The 11,698-nt window shown below is 40.5% G+C and overlaps 1 protein-coding gene across 1 annotated transcript in view; it reads left to right on the forward strand.

Moving 5' to 3' along the window:
- LOC129240745 (homeobox protein araucan-like) overlaps positions 1 to 10,238 on the forward strand; it is a 165,018-nt gene extending 154,780 nt beyond the window's left edge. Inside the window, exon 5 of the mRNA XM_054876717.1 lies at positions 9,658 to 10,238. Coding sequence (XP_054732692.1) covers positions 9,658 to 10,238 — 581 coding nt within the window. The remainder of the gene's footprint in view (positions 1 to 9,657) is intronic.
- Positions 10,239 to 11,698: the final 1,460 nt, after the last annotated feature.

Genomic DNA, 11,698 nt, shown 5'->3' on the forward strand with positions numbered 1-11,698 from the left:
TAACGACAGTTCAAGGGAAAATTAAAATAAAACAAGTAAGGAAAGTGCTAAATTTAGACTGGCTGTTAATTGTTGTTGTCAAACTAACAGACAATGAGAGTACATGTATATAAAATGTAAATCGCATGAACTTTCAGGTTCCAAAATTTTACAGAAAGGTCACAGAATCTTTCAGGTCGCAGTGCTCAATCTTCTCATTATAATAATATCAGAGGGACCGACGGAAATTTAGTACTAATTTAAAAGTAAAATTAATAATACAAAAAAATATAAAATTAAATTAAATAGTAGGCGTAGTTTTTAACCAAACTCAAAAATATTTATGGCGAAACTATGCCTGCAAACGTATGCTTGACAGAAGATAGTGTCTTGAACCTAAGATACTTTATGGTTGTATAAGGCGGCTATGCGACCAATTTTATCATACAGTTTGGTAGTTTGGTTGAAGACTCTAGGGAGAGATTACAATACCAAATTATGTACTTGACAGAATACAGAGATAAGCCTATGCAATAACGGTCGGTGCAATTTTGATCATATGCTAGTTACTCTCAATACTCTGACACAAGTTATCCTGGTATATCTCCAAGAAGATGAAAAAGATATGAAGTGGGGCGCTGGAAAGAAAAAAACACTTATGTTCATGCCAATCTACTCACCTCGGGCGGACAGATTACATCGTCCGAACGGTAACATTCAAAAGGAATTTTGCCACTCTCTTTCTATCTCTGGAAAAAGGGAGTAATGGGCTTTTACTAAACAACTTCGACACTACTATCAAACAGAAGGTAGTATTCATTCCGAAAACGGGGAAGCCTTCACACTGTAAACCAAACGACTTCAGGCCCATTAGCCTAACCTCTTTTTGCTTAAAGGCTTTTGAAAAAGTCTTAGATGAGCAAATCAAAACCCAACTTGATACTAAGTTGATCTCTGAGGCACAATATGCCTACACTAAAGGGAAATCGACTGAAACGGCACTTCATTCACTGGTGCAAACAGTGGAAACTTCCCTTCACAATAAGTAGTACTCTCTTGTCGCATTTATGGACATAGAAGGTGCTTTTAATAATATTGAACCCAACTCTATTTTGTCTGAAATTGCCAAATTGGGTATTAATTACTCCATCCGAAAGATGATCGAACAAATGCTCCAAAATAGAATTATCACTTCAGAGCTTGGGTTAAGCCGCATGAGAATGTACGCCGTCAAAGGCACTCCTCAAGGCGGAGTACTTTCACCCCTTCCCTGGAATCTCGCTGTAAACAGTTTGCTTCGAAATCTCGAAAAAGCAGGCTGCAAGGTCGTAGCCTATGCAGATGATATTGCTCTCTGCGTGTCAGGCAAATACCTGAATACCCTCACTGAGCTCATGCAACGCTCAATCAATAATCTGTCAAAATGGTGCACCGAATGCGGACTAAATGCGAATCCAGCAAAGACAGATCTTGTTCTCTTCAATAGGAAACAACAATCTCCTCCACTGCAAACAATAACTTTAAAAGGGGAATCACTGCTCCTATCTGATTCAGCTAAATATCTAGGAGTTATTCTAGATAGGAAGTTGAGTTGGAAATTGAACATCGAAAACATATGTAAAAAAGCTTTCATAGCTCTCTATACTTGTAAGAAAGCTATAGGCAAAACCTGGGGTTTTTCACCTCGGATCATTTATTGGATATATACCTCGATCATCAAACCGATACTCTTCTACGGTGTGGTTGTATGGTGGACAGCACTCGAAAAATGGTGTAGAGTAGCCACAATTGATCGAGTTCAAAGAACAGCCTGCCTCCTGATAACAGGATGCTTAAGTACAACACCTACTAAGGCTCTAAACACGTTGCTTCACTTGTTCCCTATCGATCTGGCTGGCAAAGCAATTGCAGCGAAAGCAGCGACACGCATGAATGCTATATCGAAATGGAATAAGTATCTTGGCCATTCGGCCATACTGAACAGGAACACTGTTATCTCTTCCGACATAGACTATCATGTAAGTCTTCCATCACCACCCTTGCTATTCTCCTGTTCACTCCCAACTAGGGAAGAATGGAAGACAAATCTTACCGAAATCAATGGCCCTCTGATTATATATACAGATGGTTCAAAATAAGACGGCAAAGTGGGATTTGGAATCTTTTCCAATTCCCCTCACATCAATCTATCATTTAGATTACCCGACTACTGTAGCGTATTCCAAGCGGAAGTATGCGCTATCTGGTATGCTGCGAAAACTCTCTTAGAAAATAGAATATCACTAGAGGATATCCGCTTTTTCACCGACAGTCAAGCGGCCGTTCGAGCACTCAGCTCCTCTTATACCCACTCAGATGTGGTTCGATCCTGTCTCTTATCTCTTAACGAGATAAGTGTTCAGAATTCTGTCCAAGTTATCTGGATACCGGGTCACAGTGGATTCGAAGGTAACTGCAGAGCTGATGAGCTCGCAAGAGCTGGAGCTGCGCAATCGAATGTTAGTAACTTACCCACAATCCACATTCCGCTCTCAACATGTAAATTGCTGATTGATCGAGAATTTCACAGCATTGCTGATCGGAGGTGGCGAGTGGAAACTACTTGCGTTACGACCAGACAAATCTGGCCATCCTACAATCTGAAACAGACAAAAACCCTTATAAGTCTTTCGAAACACGAACTAAGGCATATAATATCTCTTATCACCGGCCATTGCCTTTTGGGCACTCACGCACGTCGGCTCGGGGTTCCTCAAAACGACCTGTGCAGATACTGCGAGGACAAAGATGAGGAAGTATCGAGCAGACATTTTCTGTGCAGTTGTCCCGGTCTAGCCAGAAGTCGACTCGCTCTTCTAGGCTCTCCAACAATTGACAATCTTTCAGTACTCTCGAACATGAAAATCGAATCTCTCATCAAATTCTCGAAACGAATTAATATCTTTGACCAAAATCTACAATACGATAAAAATCTCGGTTAGGTGGGGAAATCATATAAAATAATGAGCTCTAGGGCAACACAACGGACCCAACTTGCGGTCTATGTGGCACTCCGATGCGGGGTCACCCTTAAACCAACCAACCAACCATCTAAACAGATAGTTCAAAACTGGATTGTGGTGTAGGAGCAGGTATATATTTTCACAGACTTAGAATTGAAAAATCCTTCCATAACGCCTGCAGGCGCAAGTGTGGGCAATAGGGGAGGCTTGTAGACTATTAGGCACAGACTAAGCTTTTAAAACCATATCGCTATTCTCTCGGATAGCCAAGCTGCAATGCGTGAGTTCGGCTACAGCAACCTCTAAGATCTTGCAACAAAGCAGAAACAGCCTTCCCACCTTGAGCGCAAACCATAACGTTACTTAAATTAGGTCCCGGGACATCAGAACATTAAAGGACACGAAAAAGCTAACGAACTAGCAAGAGGAGATGTATCATGAATCATAGATCTGCAATGAGAAGTAGAATGTCTACGAATCGCAGATTGAAGATGGATAGATCAGACAACATGCAAAGTCAGCAGAACTTTATAGTCAACTTACAACCACAAACAAACGTCAACATTGACAAATTTGAAATGAAGGCATGCCTGCATACTGATAACTATTATAACTGGTTTCTGGCCCATAGGAAAGCAGGCAGCCAAAATGGACATCCTTTACAATATATACCGCCATAGTTGTAATCAACCATAAAAAAAAGAAACTATCTTCCACTTCCTGGTGAATGCCCTATCCTATGGAAGGCGAGGATGTTAACCCTTGGTAAACCATTATTGAAAGCCTCGAAGAGCTGGCCTGTACTGACATAAACAACCTTATGATGTTTCTCAATCGCAAAGACTGAATAATCGACTTTGAATTTTTGAATACGATTTTGAATTTAAAGTTTTTCCCTATCAGCTGAGTGTATGAGCGATAAAAGGACCGCGTTTTGTTATTCGTACGATGTCGCAGTGGACGGGTGAACAACGCGCGTTCATAATCGAAGCATATTTTATGGAAAAATATATCGCGTTCAACTGCTCATCGAAGATTTTAGTCACTTTACAATGTTACACGTTTATGTGATGCACCAAGTAAAGATTTCTTTCGGTTATAGGTGTGAAGACTCCGGGCGAAAAGTTCTATGGCAAACAGCTCATGGCCAAAGCCCAGCCAGACATCGAGAACAAATAAAACTATTGAACTCGTCGCAACAAGTCCGCGTCAGTATGTGCAGAAGAGAGCGGTTGCTTTAAAATTTGCATAAACTATTAAGCATGAAGCATTAAGGAAAACTCCTAGATGCCAGCCCACTAAAATTTAAATCGAGCAAGAGCTTAAGCCTACCGATTATAATTTGCATAAAAATGCCTGAGAAACAAGGTTGAAGCGATGTCAGACGGTGAATACTGTATTTTGATGTGTTGCAGCACATTTTCATATGAAGTGTAAATAGCAAAATTGTCGTTATTGGTCGCCGAAAAGACTGAAGCCAATATTGTAACATCAGCAACCAGTTCGCAGTCCCAAGGTGTCGTTTTGGTGGGCACTGTCAAGTAGTGGACTAATTAGACCATATTTCTTTGAAATTTCTGTGGACTCTGTTTCTTACGGGAGCATGCAGAACAATTATTTTCTGCCAATAATGAGGGAACATCTTTTCTTCGGTACAAACACATGACTTCAGGAAGATGGCGCCACGCCGCACACGGCCAGAGAGACAATGGCGATACTGGCGATTTCTTTCCTGAAAAACAACCGTGTTGATGACAAATCCTAACCACTAATTATCCCTAAGGACTTTTCCTTTGGGATACCTCAAAAGTAAAGTCTACTAAACAAATCCAGCGACCAATTCAGAAATAAAAGAAAATATTGTTGGCAAGGCTAATGACATCCTGATATCACTTCTTCAGCGAGTATCCTTGCCCCTATAGAGCCCAGATTCCATGAGTGTATCCGACGGAACGGTCACATAAAATCTGCACTTGTCTTCTTTTTAATAGTAATTGAATGAAGGGGAGGGACCTATAGTTTTAAGGGGATATTCTAGTCTAGAGGCCGAACTTCGAGCATTTTTTGACGGTGAATAAAAAAAGCTATTGATATTTTTACCATCCATTTTTTTATCATTTATTTATTTAATAGCACACAAAATGAATTTAAAAACAAAAAAATAAATTTTCATGGAATTATGCGTCCTTGAAGTGGAAGGGGAAAACAAAAGGCAGTGTCCTCGTCGTCACGATTTCTACCCTTGGGTCCTTTGAAAAAGAAAGATGACAAATTCTTAATTAATATGAATGTCATTATCGTATGACGCAGAAAAAAAGGAGAACAAATTGAGGTCGACTTTTCCCTGACTTTTAAGCTTTCTCGAATTGTTTACACACATTAAAAAATTTAAATTTCCAGTTTTTCGTGCGTCATGCGATAGAGATATGTTTAAAGAATATTCATGATAAACTTCAAGCAAATCGGTTGATTAGAACTTGAGATATCGTGCCGACCGTATCGAAAGAAGTAGTTTCGAGTAAAACACGTTTGAAGTTCGCCGTCCGCTCAAACCAGTCTAGCTGTCGCGGTAACTTCGAAAATAATTCGAATTTTGAAAAATCCTTTTAGGGAGATATTTTTGAATACTTAAACTATCGAATTTTGAAAAAAAAATTTCGATTTTTTCAAATTTCTAGACTAGCCGACTCCGAATGGCATATTTTTTTATGAGATGCTGTTTCGTGGCAAAAATACACTCTGAGATTTGTCATTGCCTGCTGAGGAGCGACCGCTATTAGAAAAAAGTTTTCCATCATGTTTGATGTTTCATGCACGGAGATTCGAACCTACCACGCGCTAAGCCATTCGTCTACGCCGGCCACTTAATTTTATCATTAGTGATTCCGTTTTAATCTAGCTTTTAATTCCTAATTTCGTCACCGGACACCCTGTACAGACATATTTATAACTACTTAATGGTTTCTAAATGTACCAAAAAAGATTTGTTTTATAATAATTAATTAAATATAATTAATATTTTACTTATGATAAACCCCTGTGAAACGAGGCGCGGGTTCCTTTAAAATGCTAACAGCCTGTACTTTGAATCATTGATTTCATAAACTGCCGGCGAATTGCAGGCTTGCGAGTTAAGCGGATAAATGAATGGGCAAACCACTTAACTCTCTTTAACCGCAATACTTACAATTAGATAATAGATTAAAAACTGTTTAATGCCAACAAAACAAAAAATTAAATAAAATTCCAAAGTAATTTTTCAACCTGGGGCGAAATTCACTGAATACTTCATTCCCACCCTTCCCACAAATGCCCATCATTTCATAAGTAATGCCACTGACTTTGACTGATTGTTATGCGTTGTCAAACAGACATCACATGTGACGTTGCTGCCATTCGTTTACTTAAAAACATATTTATCTATTCGGTTTTTGGAAAGTGTAAACAAAAAATGCGGAAGCATATCATCAACAGGCCTCAATTGCAAAAATATTTGCATTGACGGCGTCAAGCGTCACGTGAGCGCGAATAAACAAAAATAAAAACACTCACAACATACATGCACGCATATACACATACACACATCAATAGGCACTAACAGAATAGCATGCAAACGACCCAAAAAGAAAAATATCCACGTTCTGCTGTCCTTCAACTTTTACCCCCAAGCGGTCGTTGAAGTGCACTTTTGCACGAGTAGTTGTAGATGAAAATAAACACCTAATGCACTGTTATTGTTTTTGTTGCTGCTGCTAAGGCTGTGCCTTTTTGACGTTTGCACACATACGGAGTATAAATATTACTTTAATGTGACAACCACCGAGCACGTGCGTTGCACAAGTGCACATAAACGAGCGTGCAAACATACATACGAGTATGTGCGTGTAGTGATTTTATATATTTATTCAAGGATGTGTGATTATATGTTGCGGCATATGTGAAAGCGCTGCGGTGTGGGCTCAAAGCATAATTCATCATTTCTCACATATCAAGCCCGCGTGCATATGTATGCACTTATGTACCTATCAGCTAATAATAATGCTGCGATTCTAATGAAAAATGCCAGCAAAACTTCTGTTGACATACCCAAATTAATTATCATTATCAAGTTTGGTGAAAGCGTCATTATGTTGCTTAATGGCAACCGCAAGAACAGTTTAAAATCACTTCTTTAGTAATTTAGACAATTTTCTGTAAAATAACTGATGCTCAAACTCTATGGCTTTATATGAATTGGCCTCTCGAAAATCACATGCGCGGATCCGATCCTCAAATGTCGCAAGTTCGTTTGTTTACCAAGTTTTTTTTTTTACGGTGGGTGAGATAGGGTTCCAAATGCCTTCGCACTTACAGCGAGCGTCGTTTACGGCCGAGTGATGTGGCCACTAAAACAATCCCTTCTCTCTTTCTGGAGAGACTCCCTTCCCGGGACTAGTTTCTGCATTACTTCGAGAGGGCTCAGAACGGCATTCATAAAGGACAATTCTGTTCACCCATGTCTGGGTCCACAATATTTATAGCCATCTTTCATATATAAGGTGGCGATTTCGAGGGCTATATTTTTTTTCGTAGTACGTCCTCGCATTCCAGTTGTACTCAAATTCTAGCATTTTGCTGATTATGATGCTCGGCGCGATGTCGCCAAACTACTTCCTCAGAGCATCTCATTCCGCGAGTGTTCAGCGTCATCAACGGTACCTCCGGAAGTATCCGTGGTCCGCGAAGAACTGAATTAAGAAGTAATTCACTTCCTCAAAGTTCCTTTGGACCCATTTACCTATTGATGGCATGAGTTTCGCCGTCCATCTGCCACGCGGTTCAGTGCATCTCTGTTCCGCGTCTCTAGTGATAACGTGTTTCTTCTTGGAGTCTCACGCCTCCATTCGTTCCCGGCCAGTGAGGTCGACGGGTATCTCTCCACTGAGCACAAAAACTGCAGCGCCAGAGGCAGTACGGGGGGGTGAGGCAACTCTGAATGCCACTGTTCGTTTCATACCCTCCAGTGATTTGCGCTTAGCTTTGCAGTTTAGCACATCTCTCCATACCTCGCTGCCGTGAAGGAGAATATAGTTTGTGGCTGCTATGATTAGATGTCTTTTGCTCCGTGTTGGCTCACCGGTGTTTGCCATTAATCTACTTAGCCTTCCCGTGACTTTTGCGGCTGACTTCGAAAGTAAACCTGCAGTCAAGTTGAATACTTTTAGGTCACCAAGAACGATCCGCCGTTTTACATGCTGGCCTCGAGTGGCATGTGTCCTCGTGTCATAAGAATGACTTCGGCCGTATCTTTGGTGAGCTCCAGGCAATGGTTCTCAAGCCATATTTGCGTCCTTATCATAATTTGGTTCAGCTTTCCGCTGGCGTCCACAGTGTTCCGGGCTGGTATGACCGCTACTATGTCGTCCGCGTATCCCACTAGATATGTATCTCTTGGTATTTCTATGCTCAAAATCTCGTTGTAGCTGAGATACCACATAGATCGGGGCCGAGAATAGATCCTTGGACTGCGCCGAACGTTACCGCTTTTAAGTCTAGCTTATGGCCCGAAACCTCAACCTGATTGCGGCGCGTGCAGCGGCAGTTGTTCCTACGATGTCCACGGGTACCACATTCAGCATAGCATTAAGCGCTAGAGCTGGAGTGGTCCGAAGCAACCGACTAATTCCAATGAGGGTAAACCTTTGAATCCTCTCTAGCTTCTTAACTAATATCGTCCTTGCCAGTGAGTTCCATCAGACAAGGATACGGTACAACAAAATTTGCTTTATAATTGTGTCATATAAACAACACGAAACTTTAGGCGAGAGGCCGCTACATCCATACAAGCCGACTGTTGCTCTACTAATTCTCTCCCCAACGTTCACGGATGAGTGCCAGGTACTTCACCCTTTTAGCTAGCATCAACGGAGCGCCCGCTATTGAGAGGAGGAAGGCTCTAGGTATTTGATATTTCCTCGTATATAAGAAAAGTTTCGTCTTCAGAGGATTTAGAGGATAGTGAGTCTTAACGCTTATAAAAATCTACTGTTTATTACAAGAAAATGATCATCCCCATGAGAAATAATCTGTCATAGCCTTCTATGCTTCTTAGCAATGGCTTACCTTTGCGACTCATAGGAGAGTTTTTTGTAAGGACTTCGGATTTCTATTTGGCAGCTTTGGTCACCTGAGCTTCAGCTTTTGTGGACCTGAGATGACGTTTCGATATAATCCGCACTGACTTTATGCATTAGATATACAATATATTAAAATCATATAAAAATTTCCACCAGAGAAAGCACTTGCGGAGTAATCAAATGCTACTTTCTGGGATTTTTTCTTCTTGCAGCAGCTGATTTCATTCCAACTGCTTGAAACAACATGATTTAAATTCTCAGCGATTTTTTACGGTCTCAATCTCCATAGGCGCCGAGCACGTTTCTGCGCTCTGAAAGGCAACACTGCTCTAGAACGTGATCTATTGCACAAGTGATAGTAAATTCAATGCTTATTAACAAACTAATTCAGTGATAGTTTGTCTTGTTATCTTAGTGCCTTAACCAACCATGAGCTGAAGGACTTTTCTGATTGGCAAATTAGTATTTTCCAACTTTTTAATACAACGGGCATATGCGTGTTTAATCTTTATATTTTGGTAATATTTCTGTAACTCTACTCACTTAAATCTACTTTTCAGATATTTTAGATTTAATGCAATTAAACAGGGTGCCATCACCACCAACAACAATTTATCAGTCATATGAAAATATCAAGAATACAGCTATGCCAGAATCCTTTACCTCCAATGGATACAACAACTTTGTCAAGGAAGAATTTCTTTACAAACCCAATGGAAGACCGCGCATATGGAGCTTGGCCAGCACTGCTGCCGAGGACAAACCTTCACCACAGTTTGCCATGAATTCCAGCACAAATTCTATGCAACGTGAATGGCCAGCAAGCTATGTGCCACCAACTTATGCGCCTTCGTCAACAATGAAACACACCTCGGTGGTTGCAACGATTTCCATGCAACCTACTTCGCCCACACTGCCTTCGCATGGCCAGCGGTATGGCGCCCAATCGTCTACTGTGACGCCGCCCCAAACGCCACCAAATCAGATGCATACTTTTGCAGGTACCTTTATTCCGGGTGGAGGCTTGCATCGAGCCAATGGAGATAACGTCGCCTATAATGGGGACAAATGTGAGGGATTGCGTATTGGATATGCCACCACTGCTGATAGCCTGTACTGTAAGGGTCAGGATTGCGCGTGATTTTGCGCCGAGTGTAGGGGATAGGTAAATTCGATTGTTTATTTTCTTAAATTAGTATTTGGATATTATATTTCTAAATCAATTTTTTTATTTACGCATGCTTTCCTCCCAACAGGAGTTTAAGGTGAGTTCGTTAAACGTAAATACGATTGTAATTTAGCAGCAACAATATGCAACGTAAAATATTTGATTTATATATAGTATAACAGATTTAATTGCCTGCAAGTAATTTTTGATTTTTTCACCCAGTTGTTTAACCCTTCTAAGCCATCAAACAATTAATTTCTGCACAAATAGATAATTGCCCAAAAAATTAGTCGCTTCATTAACTTGAAGGGAAAAACTGCGATTGAAGGAGGATGCCCATTTAGGCGATAGTCGTTCAGTCGTTTCAGTCATCACTTACTTACGCTGTCGAGCATCAGTCAGACCGGCAGTCACTCACTTATTTAGCAGCCGCCTTTTTAACACTTCAAACCCCAGTGCCTGACCAGTGAATGAATAGAAAACTACACCCCTTTCCTTCGAATCCCACTCGTTTGGCAGCAGCACCCATAAGTGAAGTCATCTAGAAAATTAAATGAAATAATTAAATCTCAATCAGAATCCATTAAGCTTAACTGAACGCCGGCAGCAGCATTGGCGATGCCGAAGTCTGTCAAAGTCCTCGCTTGAAGCGAACGTCCACTTTTCCATAGAGACTGTTGCAGTATCCCCCTGTGTGTGCTTTTGCGAACACTTAGCGCAGGCAGTGAGCCAGTTATCCAGCCAGTTACCAACTGCACAGACAAGGGTGATATGTACGTGCGTCAGTATGAGTGCGTATCTCTTTGCCTTTTAATGGAGTGTGGCAACTAATCTACTCGCGGGCCAGGCGGGCACTTCCTTCCTTTCTTACCTCTGACCTTCTTGCGATTTTGCACCACCAGCCAAGAGATGAAAATGCAGGGAATTGAGTATACGCTGGGAGTATGGTTTGCTGTTGAACACAGCGTGGGGTTAATTCGTTGGGGCTCACGCAATTTTAATGCCTGCTTAAGAATTTAACCACTTTGGCTAGAAGCTAGACGCGTATTGGAAGCGAAGAAAACTGAAATATTGCGGATATTCCGTCCATTAGGAATTACAAGAAAGTTTATGTTGCTTCGAATAAATAGGGATGCACTATAATTTATTGGATATTCTCTTATTAAGGGGTACCGGTGGTCTCGAGCGCGAAAATTTAGGGTATTTTCAGAATTTTTTTTTTACAACAAAAAAATTAAAAACGATATTTAAATTTTTTAGGCTTTTGTTTTAATTTCTTTTACATACAAAAATTAAATAAGGAATATTTATAAATATATAAGTTCTATAAAACAATACATTTAAACATATAAATATTTTTTTTTTAATTTTAAAATTTTTTTTTTTGTTTGTTTAGTTTTAATATTTAAAAAATGACGCTGAAGTTGACCCCC

The sequence above is a fragment of the Anastrepha obliqua genome, chromosome 3 (genome assembly GCF_027943255.1).
Source record: "Anastrepha obliqua isolate idAnaObli1 chromosome 3, idAnaObli1_1.0, whole genome shotgun sequence".
Lineage (NCBI taxonomy): Eukaryota > Metazoa > Arthropoda > Insecta > Diptera > Tephritidae > Anastrepha > Anastrepha obliqua.